Source organism: Ursus maritimus, unplaced genomic scaffold, assembly GCF_017311325.1.
Source record: "Ursus maritimus isolate PB19 unplaced genomic scaffold, ASM1731132v1 scaffold_35, whole genome shotgun sequence".
NCBI classification, from domain to species: domain Eukaryota; kingdom Metazoa; phylum Chordata; class Mammalia; order Carnivora; family Ursidae; genus Ursus; species Ursus maritimus.
In genome coordinates this window covers 7,797,164-7,819,461 of record NW_024426119.1, presented here as the reverse complement: position 1 = coordinate 7,819,461, position 22,298 = coordinate 7,797,164, and the positions used below count along the sequence as shown (strand labels likewise).

Below are 22,298 nucleotides of genomic sequence, written 5' to 3'. Positions count from 1 at the left end.
ATAACACAGTCCCATCTTAGGCACGCCCCCTTCCTTGGTAGCACTGCCCTCTGCCCAGGCGCCTTTCTTCCCGTACTGTCGGAAGACCGGGAATGTTAGTGGAACGGGTGCTTGCTGCTGGTGTTGAGATGAAGGGTTAGGGCGGGAATGAGCGCTCATTTAAAGGAAGCATCACATAAACTTACTGTTCCCACTACCTCTGGACCCGCTTAAAATGTAGCTGTCCGCCTCACTCCTATCTTTAAGGTATGAAGACACGCTCACAGACTCTGCACGCTGATTACCGAGCCCGGACTCTGGTCTGAGGCCCCTGCTGGACTGCTCTAGTCTCGGGAGTTGGCGAGCCTTTCTATGGGACCAAGGCTCTTGCCTGACGGTTCAACAGGACGCTCAGGAGAATGTTGACATACTCGGTTCTAATCCAGGCCTCGATCTGCTGGTTGTAATTTTTTTTTTTTTAACTCTGTACTGCTACTGCAGTATTCTTTGGAAAACCACCTAGTCCTTGTAGGTGATGACGAAGTAGGCCGTGTGCAGCAGATTATCCATACGGCGTATTCCGGTTTACAAAATCTGCTGGTCCAGAACTCTGGGATCCTGTTAGTTTCACAGTCCTGGAGGACCAGCCAGAGGCTGTAAGGAACACTGTGATTCTCCTTTCAATCCCTGAGTCCAAGAAGGGGCCGACTGCTCTTCAGGGAGGGTCACCATCTTAGGACTCCTCAGAGACAAGATGGAGTCCTCAGGCAGATACCAGTTTTTTGTTCATGTCTCGGGCATTTTCCTCACTAATATAAAATGAAAAATATGCTATAGTGAAATTTTTGCTTTGGATTTTATAGTTGTGGAGAGGCTTTAAGTAAACAAATATGCTTAATAATTTCATGAAGTTGCTAAGTGAAATAAGTCAAGCAGAGAAAGACAACTATCATATGATTTCTCTCATCTATGGAACATAAGAACTAGGAAGATCGGTAGGGGAAGAAAGGGATAAAGAAAGGGGGGGTAATCAGAAGGGGGAATGAAGCATGAGAGACTATGGACTCTGAGAAACAAACTGAGGGCCTCAGAGGGGAGGGGGGTGGGGGAATGGGATAGACCGGTGATGGGTAGTAAGGAGGGCACGTATTGCATGGTGCACTGGGTGTTATACGCAACTAATGAATCATCGAGCCTTGCATCGAAAACCGGGGATGTACTGTATGGTGACTAACATAATATGATAAAAAATCATTAAAAAAAAAAATAATTTCATGAAGTTACACAGATTAAAGATGAACCAGAGTTTTTTCTTTTACCAGAAGCAGAATTCCCGGTTGTGGACTTTAACTTGTATGTCCCGAGCACAGCCTGGCCTTTAGGGGTACTCCCAGATATGGTCGCGTGAGGAGACTTTCTGGCTGGAGTCTTGGTCAGTGAACGCTTATGCTCATTATCTTTGGTAGCAGCTGAAAACCTACACAGGACAGAGGAGTACCAAACATGAGTGCTTGTGTGAAGAGTAACATACCAAGCGTACGAGCAAAACCACGTACCCACCACCAAGCAGTGAAAGGGCTCGATATATACTTGTTAAGTGAATGAACCTTTTTTTTTTTTTTTAAGATTTTGTCAGAAGGAGAGAGCGAGCACAAGCAGGGGGAACTGCAGGCAGAGGGAGAAGCAGGCTTCCCACTGAGCAAGGAGCTGATGTGGGGCTGGATCCCGGGACCCTGGATCATGATTTGAGCCAAAGGCAGACACTTAACCAACTGAGCCACCCAGGTGTCCCATGAATTAACCTCTTTTGCAGAATAAACGTTTTACAACGCTTAATTTGTAAAATACGGTTTTGTATTCTCTGCTTTCCTTGCCTTGGACAATGACAGGACAAGGTAGGGCTCCAAGGAAATGCCTGTGGCGCTCGAATTACTCCCCTTTCTCCTCCTGGTGACGGCCGATCAGGGAACAGGAGACCGCTCTACCAGATAAGTGACGGGAACAGATCTTACGTCTTCCTCGTAGATGGTCATTCATTTAAATGGTACATAAGCTCATTCTCCTAGCAAACTGCCATAAATTTATTCCACTGACTATGATGCATATTTTTTATGCATCTTAACGTCTGAAATTGGGATGTGTTTCGTAATTAGTAACATCATCGTTGGCAGTGATTTTTCTTAGTGGTTCATAAAATAGTGGTGAGTCTGCAGCTGGTGGTGTCTTAGATTCAGTGAGAATCAGGAAGGACAGATATATATATACCTGGTGGTGGTGGGGTTAACAGAGGAGAACTTCTGGACTTAAACTAAAAGTAGTAGTAATCCGGTATCAGCACCCGACATTAGTATGAAATACCATGTGACCCAGTTACGACACCTGCACGTTGGGAGAGGCGCTGTGAAGCCCGGGCTGCTCTGAACACTGCAGTAGAGCGAGGGCTCGCCCGACCACGGTGTTCTCAGTACTATTAAATACAGTCAGAACTGCCGCACAGAGGTCCTCAGACTCCGTGCTAACTCAGCAAACAGAATTCCAAACCTAAGGGCATTTGTAAGCTCTAGAAATGACATCAAGTAATTACATGTGTCGGGGAAGTGTTACCAGGCACCAGCGCTATTAGATGCTGCAAACACCCTTTAGAAAGGAGGGAATAGGGCGCCTGGCTGGCTCAGTCGGTAAGCATGTGACTCTTGATCCCAGGGTTGTTGGTTCGAGCTCCACACTGGTTGTGGAGATTACTTAGAAATAAAATCTTAAGGAGCGCTGGGGTGGCTCAGTGGGTTGTCTCCTTCGGCTCAGGTCATGATCCTGGGGTTCTGGGACTGAGCCCCACATCAGGCTCCGTGCTCAGCAGGGATCGTGCTTCTCCTCCCTCTGCCCCTTCCCTGCTCATGCACTCTCACTCCTTCTCCTTCTCAAATAAAATCTTAAAAAAAAAAAAGGGGGGAGATTAAAATTTCTATATTAAAGAAAGGGGGCCTGAAGATCTTCATCTCTGGGATAGTTATAATTGCGGGCTACCCTGCTGTCAGGAAAGGTACAAAGATAATAGAGGGGTCAGTGGGACATACGATAACTATGACACTGCAGTACCCTGTGGGTTTCAAAAGTTAAACTTCAGGACGAGTCAATTAAGTTCTCTGCATCTAGATATTTTCTGTAGGAATTTAGCTTCAACTTTACATTTAAGTCAACAGAAAATCTTCTCTTCACGTCTTTACAGGCATACATAAAACTAGTAAAATGAATATCCATATATACCTTCTATCTTTACTTATGAACCAAATGTGAGCTTAGAGAGGTTTGATAAGAAAATCCAACACAAATTTAAAGACAAAAGGTTAGAGCTTATAAAAGCCATCCACTTATTTTCTCTCCATTCTGATCCTCTTTTGCCTTCTTTCTCATCAACATTAAAACATTCGATGTCGCCCACCTGAAACGTACAGGAAGCAGTAAAGCTTTGAGACCTTGTTCTCGATTACATTTTGGAGCTCTTCTTACCTGACGTTCATTTTAGTCGCCGAGAGAACGGAACGCTTGGCGGAGCCCTTGCCACGCAAGGTGCTCCGGCCCGCGGCGCCCAGGGGCCGGCCCTGCGAGCTGCGCTGGCTGGTGGGCGTACAAGCCGCAGGGAGCCTTCCTCGGAGAGGAACTGGAGTCACCGCCACTCCCTTGGTGACGGGCTGCTTCTGCAGAAAGACACCGCACCATGTTCAATTTGGGCTTCTTAGCACTGTCTCCAGAGCACCCCCATTCATCCCCTTGTTCCATACCTACTTTTTAACCCCACCTGTTAGCTTTCCTTCTCACCGCCTCATCCTCTTCCTACCTACCAGGGGGCCGGGCAGTTCCTTGCACCTGTATCGCTGTGGTGACCGAGTTAGGAGTAACTTCTGGTTGTGCTGAGTCATGCGTTACAGAGAGCCTTTCTCAGCTGCCACAGATCCAGGCCTTTTCTTTTTCTTTCTTTTTTTTTTTTTTAATTTATTTGACACAGAAAGAGAGACAGAGAGAGCACAAGCAGGGGAGCAACAGGCAGAGGGAGAAGCAGGCTTCCCGCAGAGCAAGGAGCCTGACTCAGGACTTGATCCCAGGACCCTGGGATCATGACCTGAGCCGAAGGCAGAGCCCCAACCGACCGAGCCACCCAGGCGCCCCTGAACCCAGGTATTTTCTGACTAACGAATGTGGCTCAAAAGTGTCCTGGGGCCAGAAAGGGAGAATAAATAGCTCCTCTTGGACATACAGTATCTTTGAGAACATGATAAGCCATTTATTAAATACCAACTCACAGAACCACCTATTATACACTTAGCACATGGAATCTACAAATAATTCCAACCCTGCCCCCACAAACCCCCTCAATGGGTTCTTAAAGTTATTAAAAAACAAACAAGAGAGGGCAGGAAACCCTCCCTTTGAAATGGCCAGGGAAGGTCCACTTAGGTTATTTTTTAGACATTGTCAGGGCGCAAAGAATAACGAGAACCTCCTATCACTGGCTGAAGCTCTTGCAAGCAAGAGAAATTCAGCTTTGTGAACGGACAACAGGGGTGGCACGACTGCAATCGACAAGGTGAAGACAAAAGTCAGAAAAATTCTGATTGTATCCTCGGAAACACAAGCACTCAGAAGTAGGTCCACTTCTCAACATACAAGCAGAAGAGACGCTGATGTGACACGAAGTTAAAACGTACTGAAATATTTAGCAAATGCACATCTGTACCGTTAGGCAGGAGCCCAGGTTAGATGTATGAAGCACACTGTTGTATCCCTCACACCTTTGCTCCTGCCTTCTGTCTTTCCCCCCAAATTCCCACTTTCATGCTGTGTCTCCTCACAGTTCACTTGGTGTCAGGACCATCAACTCTGCATCTTTGTTTTCAACTACTTGTAATGCAGAAATGAGGCTACTAGCCCTTGCCCGTCTGACTTTTTTCAGGTAGAATATTAAGCCATTTATTCCAGTAGTATTAACTCCTTTTGTTAGCGATGTATGTAACCAATCCCTCTCTTTTAGCAATAAAAATCCTGTTTAATCCTAACAAAGAGGTCAATCTTACCATATACGAAAAAAAAAAGTGGGTTAAGGATTAAATATAGGGAAAAATAATAAAAGCAATACAAATAAATATAAGAGCTTATTTTTATGATCTTGGAACAGGCAGGGTGTGACCAAAGTCAACAACGACAGCACAGACCCTTAGAAGGAAAAGTTGGATAAATTTAAGAAAAAAATCTTTCACAAGATAAAAAACACTATTAATGTAGCTAAAAAATAAACTGAAGGAAAGTACTTATAATATAGAATATATAGCGTTAATATAAATGGCTAATAGATGGGTAAAAATTAAGAAAAAACAAATTTACAAAAAAGAACCCAGCCAATTAGAACATACATATAATGATCAAAGAAATGCCAATTGGGATTTTTTTCATATTAATAAAAGACTTTAAAACTCATCACTCCCACTGTGGGGAAGATAAGCAGGCATCTTGGGGCACCAGATTTCTGTTGCTTGTAGAGGGCCATCTGACAACCAAATCAAACAGGTCTCCCTGCTCTAATCAGGAAAGTCAAGGAGACACCGGTCGTGGCCAGAATGTCTAGGATCTCTGCTTATTTATTATTATCAACGCTGTCCAATGACCAATCCTAAAACATGTCAACTGTCAAGAAAAACTTCCTATCAGCTATGGTGAAGTCACCGTAATGGTTTCTTATTTTCCAATTTCCAAATAGATCATCCCCAATAACCCATCTGAGAGATCTGTTCCTTAAACAGTGGGGAGTGGGGGTAGGATTTTAGAACTAACCCCATTCAGGTGGGGTTATCAGTGGAAAATAAGATAACCTACTCATTTATTTAACACATCTTCAGGGCTACCCTCAAGTTGAGGGTTGAGGCACTTGTTCTGCCCTAATTTTTGCCTGGAAAATTAACTCACCCACAGTATGTGGTACAGAAAACTTGACTTTCAGTCAAGTATTTAAGTAGACTCAGCTTCGTGGTAAGGCAAATGAGTGGCCCTGCTTGCAGGCACGTTTGCAGCTCGCTCATTCTCATGCAAAAAAAAAAAAAAAAAAAAAAAAAAAAAACGAAAGAAAGCAAAGAAAAGAAACTCGAGGTCTACTTCCTGTACATCATCAGCGTGGGCTCAGGTATGCGACTGTCAGCGTAGTGCTACCTGGCCCTTGCTAATACGTAGGCAAGCATTGTTACGGGCATACGGAGTGCCTCTTCTCTGGTTCTCCACCCGTGCTGCTGGATCAGAGTCCAGCAACGCAGGCCTGCAAAGGCCATGGCTTGGCTTTGTCGCTCTTAGCTGGCTGATAAACAGTGTCTTCAACTAGGTTAGCTGTGGTTTTATGAAGAGTTCAAATGAATGTTACTACTCTAGATTCAGCTTCTAAGAAGCTTATGATGTATGTTTAAAAAAACAAATATTTGGGGGCGCCTGGGTGGCACAGCGGTTGGGCGTCTGCCTTCGGCTCAGGGCGTGATCCCGGCGTTCTGGGATCGAGCCCCACATCCGGCTCCTCCGCTATGAGCCTGCTTCTTCCTCTCCCACTCCCCCTGCTTGTGTTCCCTCTCTCACTGGCTGTCTCTATCTCTGTCGAATAAATAAATAAAATCTTTTAATAAATAAATAAATAAATAAATAAATAAATAAATAAATAAAATATTTGGAACTTGTCACCTAGTGCGTTTCTGTGTTGGCATTTGTATTCGAAAACGCGGAACTCAACTGACTGACACAGCACATACTGTCCCTGCTAACAGTGCTCATTTCTGCCCCTTTCAAAGCAACTTTATACTGTCTTGTGTTGTAATTCCAAAGACTGCCTCCAATTCTTTTTGAGAAACAGGCAGGTTGTTTGTATTATTAAATTCTCAAGTAAATGTCCCCAGTCCTCTATGTGGCACGTCTTGAACACCAGAGACCGTGTAAGGTAGTAACAGGATGTCGTCAACTCACGGCGCTAATTCACCCTCGGGGTTGACTTCATCACCTTTTCTTACTCGACGGGACCTAGAGTCCAGCAGGACCTGGACTGAGGGGCCCCCGGGAGCTCTGTTAGCAGGAAGCCCGTAAGTTAGCCACTACAATCGTTCCTTTTTCCTTTAGGTGAGAGACAGGCAAAGAAAATGGCTTCACCGTAAATCAGCGCGGCCTCAGCAAGGGCGATCAGCACACTGTGGGAATGCTGAAAACAGGACAACTGACTGGCACTTCGGAATTAGCTCCTTATAGTGAGGACTCCCGGTTTTATTCTGAGGGTTCATGAAAATTCTTACGGTGGGGGAAGCAATTTCAGATAACAAAGATACATTAAACTCAAACCATTCCACTGGCAGAGTAATAAAAGGCCCGCGGTATTAGCTAAGAGACCAACATTAAAATCAAATAGTTGGGGGGGCGCCTGGGTGGCCCAGTCCTTAAGTATCTGCCTTCGGCTCAGGTCATGATCCCAGAGTGCTGGGATGGAGCCCCGCATCCAGCTCCCTGCTGCTCCCCCTACTTGTGTCCTCTCATTCTCTCTCAAATAAATAAAATCTTAAAAAAAAATAAGAACATAAAATCAAATAGTTCAGTCCCGTTAAGAACATAATTTTAGGGGCACCTGGGTGGCCCAGTTAATTGAGCATCTGACCCTTGGTTTCGGCTTAAGTTGTGATCTCAGGGTCCTGAGATCAGGCCTCCAGCTGGGCTCTGGGCTCAGCACAGAGTCTGCTTGGGATTCTCTTTCCCTCTCCCTCTGCCCCTCCTGCTTGTGCTTGCTCTCTCTCTCTCAAATAAACAAATCTTTAAAAAAAACAACAAAAAACCCCCCGAAACACATAATTTTATCAGCATACCTTCAGTTCATTAAATGAATTGTGTTCTTCAAAAAGTTTCTTTTTTCTCTCAATATATTGATCAATGGACTCCATTTCCTTAAAACGAGCCTCATGAAGCTTCTTAAAGTCTGGAATGTTCCCCAAAATATGACAATTAATAACAAGACAAATCCATTTATTCACCTTCCCTTTGTCTTTCTGCTAGCACTCATTCTCTTCTCTGCATCCCTGACACTCAACATCATCTTTGCTAAAACTTTAATTTCAAATCTTTCAGTTTTTGGAAACTCGGGAACAAAGTATAATATTCATCTTATCAACTATCAAACATTTACCATCTCTCCACTGTCCATTTCACTAAATGACAACTTGGTTTAGTCCATAGAACAAGAAAAGAATAACAGATTTATCATCTCCCCTCACCAATTAATCAAATGGCCCTTACTTAGTCATAAATTTGACATTTTATAATGCTTAGAGAGCTTTATACAAAGGATGGGCAAACCTTTTCTGTTAAGGGTCAGACAGTATTTTATTTAGTCTTTGTGGCCACATAAGGTTTGATTTTTTTTTTTTCATACAATCCTTTAAGTGTAAAAACGATTCTTAGCTTAAGTGTTTTTTTTTTTTTTTTAAAGATTTTATTTATTTGACAGAGATAGAGACAGCCAGCGAGAGAGGGAACACAAGCAGGGGGAGTGGGAGAGGAAGAAGCAGGCTCATAGCAGAAGAGCCTGATGTGGGGCTCGATCCCAGATCGCCGGGATCACGCCCTGAGCCGAAGGCATACGCTTAACCGCTGTGCCACCCAGGCGCCCCAGCTTAAGTGTTTTAAGACAGACCGGGGTTGGCAGTAGTTTGCTGACCCCTGCTCTGTGCTCTTCTGATTAAGAATATTCTTGGGGGGGCTAGCTCATCAGTCTGAGGAGTGCATGACTCTTGCTCTTGGGGTTGTGGGTTCAAGCCCATGTTGGGTGTAGAGATCACTTTAAAAAAAAAAAGGAACTTTAAAAATTTTTTTTAAAGAAATTCTAATTAACTATTAAGTATATGCATTTCTAATATATGCTGAGCAGCATTCTAAGTACTATAAATATACAACACTCAACATTCTATGTACCAGGCAACAGAGAACAGTTATGTGTTTAGATATGGACTCCCTTAAACTTATTAATGAAAAAAAAATTAGGGGGCGCCTGGTTGGCGATCTTAGGATCGTGAGTTCAAGCCTCACGTGGGGGGTAGAGAGTACTTAAAAAAAAATTAAGGAAAAACTACAAGGTGAACATTGTACCAAGGACTTTATAGACTTTCGTTCTCAGATTTACTGAGTACCTGCCATGTGCTCGCTATGTTGGGTAATCAGAGGTAGAAAAAGTCTCAATCTATATACAAGCATACCTTGTTTCACTGCACTTTGAGATACTGGGGTTTTTTGTTTCTTTTTATACATCAAAGGTTTCTTGCAACCCTGTCAAGAGAGCCATCTTTCTAGCGGCACTGGCTCGCTTCGGGTCTCTGTATCACATTTTGGTAATTACTGCAATATTTCAAACTTTTTCATTATTGTTATATATTTGCTTTGGTGACCTATGATGGGCGATCGTTGACTTTACTGCCGTAATTGTGCCCAAATAAGGTGGCAGACTTGATAAATGTTTTGTGCTCTGACTGCTCCTACAGTGGCCGCTAAGTCTTCAGGTGAAATAGAGCTGCACAGCTCTCACTTCGAATCTAAAGCTAGAAATGATTACGCTTGGCGAGAAAGGCATGGCAAAGCCAAGACAGGCTGAAAACTGGGGCACGTTCGCTAAGTTATAAACGCAAAGGAAAAGTTTATGAAGGAGATTACAAGCGCTACTCCAGGGAATACACGAACGGCAAGAAAGCAAAATAGCCTTTGCTGATATGGAGAAAGTCTGAGTGGTCTGGGTAGAAGATCAGACCAGCCACAGCGTCCCCTTAGGCCAACTCCTAATCCAGAACAAGGCCCTGACACTCTTCAATTCTATGAAGGCTGAAGCCATTGGGGAAACTGCAGAAGAAAAGCTGGAAGCTAGCGGAGGTTGGTTCATGAGGTTCACGTTTATTCCAGGACCTAGAAGTACGAAGTGGAGCAGCAAGCGCTGATGGAGAAGCTGCGGCAAGTCCCCCCGAAGATCTAGCTGAGATCATTACTGAACGTGGCTCCTGTACCAAACAACAGACTTTCAGTGTGGATGAGACAGCCTTCTGCTTCAAGATGCCATCTGGGACTTTCATAGCTACAGAGAAGTCAATGCCTGGCTTCAAAGGACAGGCTGACTCTCGTTCGGGGTTAACGCAGCTGGTGACCTGAAGTTGAAGCCGATGCTCCTTAACCATCTGAGAATCCTAGGCCCTTAAGAATCGTACCACACTGACTCTGCCTGTGCTCCATAAATCAAGCAACAAAGCTTGGACAGCACATGTTTACAACAGAATCTACTGGATATTTTAAGGCCACTGTTGAGATCTACTGTTCAGAAAAAATAGATTCCTTTCAAAATATGACTGCTCACTGACAATGCACCTGGTCACCCAAGAGCTCTGTGGGAGACGCACAGAAAGATGAACGTTGTTGTCATGCCAACACAGCATCCATTCTGCAGCCCATGAATCAAGGAGTCACTTAGACTTTCAAGTCCTATTTAAGACATTTTGTAAGCTATAGCTGCCATAGATAATTCCTCTGATGGACCTGGGCAAAAGTGAAAACCTTCTGGAAAAGACCACCACTCTACATGCCATTAAGAACATTTATGATTCATGACAAGAAACCAAAATATCAGCACGAACAGAAGTTTGGAAGAAGCGGATTCCACCCCTCAAGGATGACTGCGAGGGGTTCAAGACTTCAGTGGAGGGAGTAACTGCAGATGTGGTGGGAAGAGCACGAGAACTAGAATGACAAGTGGAGCCTGAAGACGTGACTGACTTGCTGCGATCTCAGGATAAGACTGTAATGGATGAGGAGATGCTTCTTACGGACGGGCAAAGAAAGTGGCTTCTTGAGATGGAATCCGCTCCCGGCGAAGATGCTGTGAAGACTGTTGAAATGACTACAAATGATTTAGAATATTCCATAAACTTAGTTGATAGGGTTTGAGAGGATGGAGGCCAGTTTTGAAAGAAGTTCTAGTGGGGGCAAAATGCTATCAAATGGCACCGCACGCTAGAGAAATCCTTTGTGAAAGGAAGTCAACGGTTAGGGCAAACTTCACTGTGGTCTTCTGTTTAGAAACTGCGACAGCCACCCCAACGTTCAGCAACCACCATCCCCCATCATTCAGAGCCATCAACACGGAGGCAAGACCCTCGACCACCAAAAAGATGACCACTTTGCTGAAAGTTCAGACGTTAGTATTAGACAAATGGCTAGCATTTTTTAGCAATACATTATTTTTTAATTAAGATAGGTGCGTTGTTTTTTGAGACATAACACTACGACACACCTAACAGACTACGGCACAGCGTAAACATAACTTTTCCATGCCGAGAAAACAAACGCACTTGATTCACTTTACTGCTTTAGTCACTTTGTCACTTTATGGCGGTGATCTGGAAATGGAGGGGCAACCTCAGCTCTGTCCGTAGTGACCTGATGAAACAGGCAGTGTACTCAGTCCCACTGTAAACCGAGGAGGTGGGTTTACTGAGGCTAAGAGGCCCCCGGTCTCCGAGCTGGGAAACGAGTGAGGATGCCAGGCCCGGTTCCAGCACGCAAGCTCTCAGCCGGTCTCGCGCACGGCCTGTTCGGCATTAGCCTGCACGTGCCGACTCTTACTTTGTTTCTTTGTGTGTAAGACTTACTTGGAGTAGTGCTTGTAGTTCTTTTGTTTTTTCCAGGTTTGGAAAACCCATCTGTGTAGAGAGGCTTCTTTCTTTCTGAAGGTACCTTTGAATCTTCATCACCTGAATCCAAAGATACCGAATTAATGAAAGATTTCAAAACAAGTTCTTGCTATTAAGAAACGTCTAGAAGTTGGGGGTGCCTGGCTGGCTCAGTCAGAGTGTACGAGTCTTGATCTCAGGGTTGTGAGTTCAAGTCCCACATTGGGTGGAGAGATTACGAAACTAAATGAAACTTGAAAGAAAAAAAAAAAAGGTCTAGAAGTTAACATGGGGGCATTTTCATGTGATGGGGTCTGCCAAGGTGGGGGGAGTGGGGGAGAGATGAGCACGGAGAATGAGTTATAGCATCATTACAATTTTAGCTCATATGCTTCAAGCAGGAAGAAGTTTTATGCTTCCTGTATAGAAGTTATGTAAATATATCAGAAATTTAAGGGGCGCCTGGGTGGCTCAGTTGGTTAAGCGTCTGCCTTCAGTTCAGGTCATGATCCCAAGGTCCCGGGATCGAGCCCTAATTGGGCTCCCCACTCAATGGGGAGCCTGCTTCTCCTTCTGCTTCCCCGCGGGCTCTTGCTCTCTCTCTCAAATAAATAAATAACTAGAAGAAATTTAAGAAGCCTTTTTCAAAACTTCTGCTATGAGCAGGTTATTTTAACTAGAATGATACAAATCACACAATCCCAGGGTGGCTGACTGGTTCAGTTGGTAGAGCACGTGACTCTTGATCTCAGGATTGTAAATTTGATCCCCAAATTAGGCGGAGAGATTACTTTAATTATTAAAATTAAAAAAAATCACACCGTGAGCATTCTGGGGTTATTTCCTCAGGTCCTCCGCTTCCACACTTGTTTTTATTCTTTAAATCCAGCTGTAATCATGGCGTCTGTATTGACTATTTTCCCTCACTTACAACCACATTCTGTTATCTTTTTCAACTTGAGGCAATCTACTTAAAAGTATCCAAGTGGGGACGCCTCAGTGGCTCAGTCAGTTAAGCGTCTGCCTTCGGCTCAGGTCACGATCCCAGCGTACTGGGATCAAGCCCCACATCGGGCTCCCTGCTTGATGGGTAGCCTGCTTCTCTCTCTCCCTCTGCCAGCCACTCCCCTTGTGTGTTCTCTCTCTCTCTGTCAAATAAATAAAAATCTTAAAAAAAAAAAAAAAGTATCCAAGTGGGTTTTCAAGAAATACTACTTATAAACACATCCCTCATACTGAAGATTTCCCAATGCATCCATAAAACATCAAAGAATGACTGGGTAGGAGCTTCTGCTTGGAGTTTGGCTCTACAACCAGAAAGGTAAAGTTCCATGCAACACAGGGTGTTTATGGAGTCAGAGGCACTCCTCACCAGATGCTTATTACAAATGGGAAAAAAAGCAGCCTCACAAAGGAGCAAAGGTGATCACCTGGTAACAAGCCACCACCTGTGCCTTCTGGAAGCCCTGACTGAGGATTACTCTGTGGAATCCCACAAGTGCACCATCTAAATCCAACCCTTACCACGTATTAGACAAATCATGGCTGAGGACCCCCAAATTGGCCTGTATTAAAAAATGTAAACATAAAAAAAATCCTCAAAGAAAAAGGAAGACTGAAGAATGTTTCATATTAAAGGATACTAAAGAGACATAATGAAATCCAAGAGCCGAGATTTTCCTTTGCTTTAATGGACATGACTAGAATAACTCATGAAGGGATGCCTGGGTGGTGCCGTCAGTAAAGCGTCTGCCTTTGGCTCAGGTCATGATCCCAGGGTCCTGGGATCAAGCCCCACTTCAGGCTCCCTGCTCAGCCAGGAGCTGCTTCTCCCTCTGCCTGCTGTTCCCTCTGCTTGTGCACGCACTCCTCTCACTCTCTGATAAATAAATAAATAAAATAAAAAATACAATAGCTCATGAGACCTAAATAAGGTCATCTATAGAACAGACTAGCAAGTCTCACACTTCTGTCTGACGATCGTGTTATACTCTTAGAAATTACGGAGGACCCCCCATTTTTGTTTACATTCTAGCAGTATGTGGCAGTAGATATAATTAAAACATTAAAAAATATTCGATACACTAAAAAACAATGTACTTGTTACGTTAACAAAAACATTTATGAAAAATTGCTAAAATTTCTAAAACAAACAAAAATAGTGAGAAGATGGTATGTTTTCAGTTTACTTAATGTCTGACTTAGTCAAAAGCAGCTGGATTCTCTTACCGGCTTCTGCATACAGTACATTATGATATATTGTTTAGTTTGAAGTATATATGAAAACAAATCTTGCCACAAACAGGTGGCTGAAAGGGGGAGAGTACTGTAGTATTAAGCCTTTTCAAGGAACTGTGGATATTCTTTTCTGATACTATGCTAAGCACCACTTGACAATGGTTGTTTCTTAAAGGTTAGTTGCAATGTGGAACATGAATCCCTACCAATGAGCTTTTTGTACATTCGTGAGAGGAAGTCCTGTGTTGTTTTGTTTTATTTTAAGCTCTAGGCCCAACGTGGGGCTTGAACTCACGACCCTGAGATCAGGAGTTGCATCCTCTACCAACTCAGGCAGCCAGGCAGGTGCCCTTAAAGCCTGTGTTTTAAGAAACACATACTGAAGTATTTAGGGGGCAAGGAGCACATTTCTTTTTTTTTTTTTTTTTAAAGATTTTATTTATTTATTTGACAGAGAGAGAGACAGCCAGCGAGAGGGAACACAAGCAGGGGGAGCAGGAGAGGAAGAAGCAGGCTCCCAGCGGAGGAGCTGATGTGGGGCTCGATCCCAGAACTCCGGGATCATGCCCTGAGCCGAAGGCAGACGCTCAATGACTGCGCCACCCAGGCGCCCCAAGGAGCACATTTCTACAACTTACTCTCAGGGAACAACATGCAGACGACACCTACACGGATGCATATGTGCACATGAACATAAACAGAGAAGGACCAAAGCAAATGTGGCAAAATGTTAACATTTCGGAAATTAAGGACATAGCAACACTTGGCACTGTTCTTGCAACTTTAAGTCTGACATTATGTCAAAATAAAAAGTTAAAAAAAAGGGGCGCCTGGGTGGCTCAGTCCTTAAGTATCTGCCTTCGGCCCAGGGCGTAATCCCAGGGTCCTGGGATCGAGCCCCGCATCAGGCTCCCTGCTCCGCTGGGAGCCTGCTTCTTCCTCTCCCACTCCCCCTGCCTGTGTTCTCTCTCTCGCTGGCTGTCTCTCTCTCTGTCAAATAAATAAACAAAAGCTTAAAAAAAAAAAAAAGTTAAAAAACCCTCTCACCAGAAACGACACGATCCTATTTCTGTTCTTCCAGTAGCCTGTGTTTCATTAAGCGAACTTCATGCGTCCACCCTGGTTTCTCCACGCCCTTGAAACTGGGTCCCGCCGCTAAGTCTCCCTGACAAAACGATGGGTACAACAGCAGACACTGGCAATTCCCCCCCCCCCCGCGTCTGACTCGGTCACAGTTCCTTATATCTTGCTCTAAATCATGACTTTATAACGGCTTTATGAGGCATATGCAGCTTAATCCCGGGGTGCTGATCAGAAATTGCAGGCCCGCAGGCTCAGTCAGAACCTGCAATTCTACCTTCAGTAACTTTCTCCATTTGCTAAGACATTGCAAATTCTGGGGAAGGAGGGCAGGCTCAGCATTAGCAATTCTGCACGTAACTGCATGGCGGCCACGGGAGCGGGTCGCCTCCTCTCTCCGCCGGTCAGGCCCTGCCTCGGGTGTGCAGACAGAGGGGCTGTGGGGAAGCGACCATGAGACACGGCAGCCCTGGCAGGCTTCCCGGGGAATGAAATCATAAAGCACCCAGTCCCGTTAGGTCTGGGGAACTGAAGTTTTCTGGTCTCACCGAAACCAACTTTTAGTTGACAAAGTTTAGGGAAGAGATTTTTAGAAGGTTCCAGACTAAGGATACATTTACCATAATAAAAGCGGCCGGCCCACCAGGAAGGGAGACTCTGCGGCTCCCTTTCAGTGCTCGCAGTGGCGCAGGCACGCGGCTCTGTACACCGGTGTCTGGAGCAGCCAGGGAGGGGGAGAGCCCACGTTTTGTCCACGTGGAGATCAGCGCCCCTCAACTTTCCAGCTATCACTCTCACCCTGGTCCCCACAACAGTACTGAGGAGGACTCGATGGTCCACTGTATTTGGTGTTAACTTCCACTCTCATTGTAGAACACCCAGGCGTCCTACGGCATGGTGTTCTGGCTGAACTGTGTTCCCCCAAGAGGTATGTGGGAGTCTTATCCTCTAGTAACCGGGATAGGACCGGAGGAAAAACCGTCTAGTGGTACTTCGTTCTGCCAGTCCTAGGACGTGAACGCACAGCGGTGCCCCTAGGAATTTCAGGCTTCCGTTTTGTTTTTACTTATTTGACATACCATTTATTCTTCTTTTTCCTGAGGAAGTGGCATTCTCCTCTCCTTGGCTCTCATCTGGTGGTGAAGGAACTTCTGCAACTGTTCTGAGATCCTGGTTTTCCTGCTTCTCTTGGTTCTGGATTTCAGAATCCAGAATTTCACTTACTTTTATCTCTGAGCGATCCTGTACCAACGTTCAAAGGGAATAAAGGATTTAAATGGTAAAAAGTCACCACTGTCTTCCAAAGATAGGCATGGCGAATTGAAAAGGGGCTAAAGGAAGAAAAGGTAGGAGAATGAGATTTCTGAGTGGCAGATTTGGGAACAGGACATACTGGGGGCCGCTGAAAAGCTTCAATAGCAAGATTAACTCTCCTAGGGATGAGAAATTAACAGTCTAAATGGACCGTCTAAAGGCCAAGGGACTATATGGAGCTAGAAAATAAAAATTAGGACTGTGTCTTGTAAAGTTACACTTGAATGAGAGAATAAAAAAGGAATAAAATCAGAGTCCTCTTGACGTAACTGAGGGAAGCCTCTGGCTGATCACGTGACTGTTCTGCTGAACGACCAACTGAAGAGTGATCACTACTTCGCGGCCAGTTGAAAAGGAAAACAAAAATCTTACTAATGTTGGTGTGTCTATCCTTCCTACTGGCCCTCACTTAAGTCAGCACTTAATCAACTTTTATATTTACTCAGCCAATATTTAATTTGTGCTTAATCCTCAGTGAGTGCTTCCCACGTGCTAGCACCCAGGGTGCGGTGACCAGTCTAGGCTCGGGGCTGTGCTTTCGTGGAGCTTATGGGCACACAGAGTTTACAACCCTTTGCTGTCATAAGGAAGTTCAAAGAGAAAGTCTCCTAAGAATATACCAATTTTGGCACACGTGGTGGTCAAAACTTGCACACTTCCACTCACCTGCGAGTCAGGATTCCTGTAGACTGTCCGGCACCTTCTCCTGGTTTTGGTGCCTTGGCCAACCGCCTCCCTCACTGCTTGTTCCTGGCCGCTGCTCTGAATCTCAGCCTCATCACAAGACGATGCAGAAGTTTGACTGCCATCCTGAAAAGAAAGACATTTGTCTGCCATGTCCTATTTTTAGAGTTATAATGTTCAGGAAGAATCAGAATTTAAACGGAATAAAAAACATATTTTCAAAAGGTAATTTTATAACTCTCTTGTACTCAGGTATAGGCCAGGACAAGAATTTTGGAGCACACAAAAAGAAATAATCAGGGATGCCTGGGTGGCTCAGTCAGTTAAGCGTCTGCCTTCGGCTCAGGTCATGATCCCAGGGTCCCGAGATCGAGTCCCACATCAGGCTCCTTGCTCTGCCTGCCGCTCCCCCTGCTTGTGCTCTCTCGCTCTCTCTGACAAATAAATAAAATCTTAAGGGAAAAAAAAAAAAAAGAAAAGAAAAGAAACAATCACATTTAACAACCCCAGCTTAAAAACTAGGCTAGGAAAGCAAAGTTTTCTTAATGTGAATAAGCAAGTTAGCCTTAATTTTTTTGAATGTACACAAAGTACCAGGCAGTACGCTCTAATAATTACAACTAATATCACAACTTCATTGGGCTAAGTATTTACATGGGTTACCTCTCTTATTCCTCAAAGCCTATGAGATAGGCACTAACATTATCCCCAGTTCACAGAGGGGGAAACTGAGGCTTAGCAAGTCTAAAGTAACTTGCCCAAGGCAAACCAAAGGGAGTAAGGTAAGAATGACACCTCTACTACCATAATCTAAAAGTAAAGAGCTCCATTACCAGAACAGTGTGGTACAAGTATCAGAATATCCCAAAGAGACTTGCTTTTGTGTAAGAACTCATTGTTTGATAAGAGTTGCCCTTCGTTTTCATGGGGGAAGACCAGACTCATGATTCAACACGTGATGCAGAGAAAACTAACCACGCTTTTTATCTTTTTGGTGGGGGAAGGGAAATGAAGCTTAATTTTTTCCCCCCACACCAAAATGCAATCTGGATGGGTCGAAGATTTAAATGTAAAAACGAAAGTATGGAAACACTAGGAAAAAAAAAAAAATCAGTGAGAACCGATCGTGACTATGAGGAAGGCCTGTCTGCAGCACGTTCTCACCTACATCCACACCAGAAAGGAGAGGCTTGATTTGCTTCGTGGGGTTTTTGTTTTTATACCTAAATTCTAATGAGGATCCAAGCTGAAATAAACTGATATTACACACCTGTGGCTAAAACCAAGTCCTAGAGAGAGTCTACCGGAAAGCAGGTGCTTCACCTCCGCGGCTGACACCCACGTCCCGCGCAGCTCGCTGCGGGCTCCCCCTTTGTATTGGCAGTGGCTGTTCCGAGCGCCCGTCACGGGCTGCGGCGGAGCTCGCTGGGCCCACTCTCCTCTCCCACCTTCTTCCTGAGGGCGCTGTACCTCTTCGCTCTATTAGCTGCTTTAAGGATTCTCAAACCTTCACATCCTGTCCCACACCTACACAACACCTGCTGTAAAATCCAAGCACAGAACCCTTATACTTCCCTTCACCTCTTGTCCTCCTTTTCTCGCTCCATGTCTGCCATCTATTCTCTACGGTAACATTTACAGCTTGTTATGTAACCTTCATTGAATCGTCTGTGCTGTGTCTGTGGGGCTTGATTCTAGCTGATAAATCATTAAGTTTCTGTAAGGCGGTTTTTTTTTTTTCTTAAAGCTTTTGTCTGTCTTCTGGGTCATCTGGGTCTCCTTTAGGGGTCACCTTGTTATTTATCTTCCGCTCTCTCACACTGCAGGCTTCCCCTCAACTGTCTGGTGTCTGTTGGCTGGCTACTTGGTTTTAAAAAATAAGAAAGATCTCATCAGGGGCTTGGGTGTGTGGCAGGGGCTGATCTGGCAGGATCTGATCTTCTGTGGTCCTTAGGTGGGGAGGAGGCTGTTATGCAAGGGAATCCTTGAACGCTAGAAGCCAGAGGCCTTAGCGCAATGCCACTGAATTTCCTTACAGAGAAGCCTTCCAATATTTTACCCGGTCCTGCCTCCCGGGGCTCTGCGTGTGGGAGTGGTAGCTCGAGTGCTTTGTATCCTGATTTTCATTCCATTTCACGGTGCTGCCTGGCCCCCACCCCCTAAGAACTGATTTAGTGGGCCTGGGGTTTGGTGAGGCCTATATACCACCATGTGTAAAAAGCTCCTCAAATGATTCTCCCATGCACCCTGCAATGAGAACCACGATATCAAGTAAACGTGTTGGAAGTCAAAGACTAAGGAGGTCTAGAGAACGGCAGGTTTTAGACAGAGGTAAAATATTACAGAAGTGATGCAGTTCCAAGTGCTGGAAGGTCCAGGATGAAGAGTGGCAAGGAGATACAGGAGCTGAGAGGAGCAAGGGGACAGGGTGGAGAAGGACATCCAGACACACCTGTGAACGCTCCCCAAAGAAGGTCAGCAAACGACAGGTGGGACAGGTAAACGCAAATTCAAAGGTGAAGATGCGAGAGTAGAAAGATGCTATCCGGATCCCACTTCCCAAGTCCCCGGAGAGTCATGCGGAAGGAAAAGAAACCACGTCCACTAAACAAGTAACACCACTAAACAAGTAACACCCTTAGGCTGCACATCGCGGGACTACAGAGACACTTTGAAAGCGCTTATTTAGCCCTCCCGCAGGGTCTCCGTGGCAGCAGCGTGCAGGAGCGGTCGGCAACTGTCCTGTTCAGATGGCTGTTAGCACCACCGCGGATCCCTTGTGTTAATCCCATGCACCTTCCACACAGGTTAGTCTGGGAGGCGGACAATGATCAGGGAGGAGGTGTTCATTCCCGAATGCACAGTGATGTACCTGTAAGAGGTCTGTCTAACTCCAAGACTGCCGAGGCACCCCCGGTTCAGACAAGGGAGTCCTTGGCACACAGCCACACTAGCCCACATACCAAGCTGCTCAACTCTTATTACAGTTAAGGCCGACCTACAGCGCAAGGTTAAGGCTTCCGTAAGGTGCGATGTCCCCCTCACTCAGATGTGACCAACACCTGTGCATTCCCTATGGGATAATTTGGGGGTCAGGAAGTTTGCATATCTGTCAATTCTTGGTAACATCAATGATCTCTTTGCTACGCACTTGGACTGTGTTCACTCCTCCTATAACCTTAGATAAATCGACTCTTTGTATCAGGTCTTCCCAGCAATCTATGCTCACTATTGAGGGCGCCTGTGTGGCTCAGTCGTCTGAGCAGCCAGCTCTTGATTTCAGCTCAGGTTATGATCTCGGGGTCCTGGGATTGAGCGCTGCCATGGGCAACCTGCTTATCGGGGAGTCTCCTTGAGGATTCTCTCTCCCTCTCTCTCTCTCTCTCTCTGCCCCTCCCCCACACGTGGTTATGCACACCTTCTCCGTAAAAATAAATAAATCTTTAAGTTTACTTTTTTTTTTAAATTTTATTTGAAAGAGAGCATGAGCGAGAGCACAAGCTGGGGAGGGGGGGCAGAGGGAGAGAGATAAGCAGACTCCCCACTGAGGGGGGAGCCCGACGTGGGGGCTTGATTCCTGGACCCTGGGATCATGATCTGAGCCAAAGGCAGACACTTAACTGGCTGAGCCACCCAGGCGCCCTAAGCTCACTATTTACAGATTCGACACTTAGGAATTCTTTATCTGAATGAATTTGGACTATTTGTGAAGTTTTCCCAAAATGGAACGGCCCCGGAGATGTTGAATCTGAAATATGATAGATGATTTTACTCTATTAACTACCATCCAAACTAAAATCTTGACTTCAAGTGGCACTAATCACGTATCCTTAACCATTAAAAGAATTATATATAGAGATTGAGATTTAGTTGATGTAAAATCTTAGAGCTAAAAGTCAAAATTAATCCTTTTTTGTTGTCTATCTTAAGTTAATTAAACCTAGAATCAAAAATTTTACCTTACATTTTAAATTTTTATTTATGTTTATTTTTTAAGCTCCATAACCAGCATGAAGCCCAATGAGGGGCTTGAAAACAGGACCCTGAAATCAAGACCTGAGCTGAGATCAAGAGTTGGATGTTTGACTGAGCCACCCAGGCTCCCCAAAAGAATTTTGAGAATTAACAGTTCTAAGCGTTTATAACCTGGAATACAGAGATGATAAAGATGAGGGGGTGGCAGCTAGATTTTCCATTCATATTTATATTTACCTTCATTTCCAGATAGATAATGGATGCTCTTCAAAGCCTAAGGCCTTAAGGCCTTTTTGGATTTTCCTCTATGTCAAGTTTAGAATCCTGGCCCTAACACAGCATCCGCTGACTGTGTCAGGCCCTGTCAAAACCTTCGGTCTGAGGCAGCCATGACACCCCCTCCCCTACCACTCTGGTTTCCAGTTCACCACAAGCCACTCTTACAGGCCCTATTTCATCTGATTTTCATGACATTCAATTCGGCAGAGCAGATGTTTCCATTTTAAAGAATAGGAAACTAAGAATTAAGGCATTTGAGTTTTCCAAGATCACATAAAAAGAAATGACAGAACTGCTACTTAACCTGGATTTTGGGGGGCTTCAAATCTTGTTCCTTCCTTGCTCATACCAAGCTAACTCTTATAATGTTTGGCAACTAGTAATTCATTAACGTGGCATTTTTATGAGAACATCATCAGTGAGTAGGTTACTCACTACTAGGTAGTTTCTTTATAGCAAATAGTTATTATCAAAGGATTTATTATTATCAATAATGATCTCTTTAGGGATAAAAAGGAAGTCTTAAGTCATCACTAGTTGTGTTTACCACTCATTCATTAAATATAATTGTTTTCGTATTTAATAGGTGGTAAAAAAAAAAATATATATATATATATATATTACTTACCTGATTCTCATTTTCTTTTTTTGCTTCGTGTTTAAGGTGGGCTTTCAATGCTTTTAACAACTTGTCTGCCTGCAGGAGAGTTAAAGACTTTATCAGTAGGGCCAAAAATCAAGTAAGCAAAAAGATAGGTTATTAACTTTCCCATTTTTGAGGATAATTATTCTCCTGTTCTTATACTCCTCAAATATCCTCTGGGCAGGCTCTGGAACAGAAGGATGACCAAGACAGAATTGGCCCCACCCAGATTTCACAGGAGAGTGGGGAAGTCAGACAGGGAAAGAGGCAATGACAACAGACACACTGGGCGAAGTGCCAGCATGAGGACACCCAGGCTGTTGTGCAGGAACACAGGTGGGCTCGGCCGCCAAGGTCTGGACTGCCGGAATAGACTCGAGCAGGCAACTGGCCACAGCAGGTCC

At 44.6% G+C, this 22,298-nt stretch overlaps 1 protein-coding gene across 1 annotated transcript in view; it reads right to left on the bottom strand.

The window, feature by feature from the left end:
* NUSAP1 (nucleolar and spindle associated protein 1) overlaps positions 1-22,298 on the bottom strand; it is a 33,465-nt gene that overhangs the window by 5,327 nt on the left and 5,840 nt on the right. Inside the window, exons 2-8 of the mRNA XM_008702227.2 lie at positions 21,880-21,948; positions 16,980-17,123; positions 16,079-16,241; positions 11,661-11,762; positions 7,848-7,957; positions 3,487-3,674; positions 1,299-1,456 (exon numbers count right to left, since the gene is read on the bottom strand). Coding sequence (XP_008700449.1) covers positions 1,299-1,456; positions 3,487-3,674; positions 7,848-7,957; positions 11,661-11,762; positions 16,079-16,241; positions 16,980-17,123; positions 21,880-21,948 — 934 coding nt within the window. The remainder of the gene's footprint in view (positions 1-1,298; positions 1,457-3,486; positions 3,675-7,847; positions 7,958-11,660; positions 11,763-16,078; positions 16,242-16,979; positions 17,124-21,879; positions 21,949-22,298) is intronic.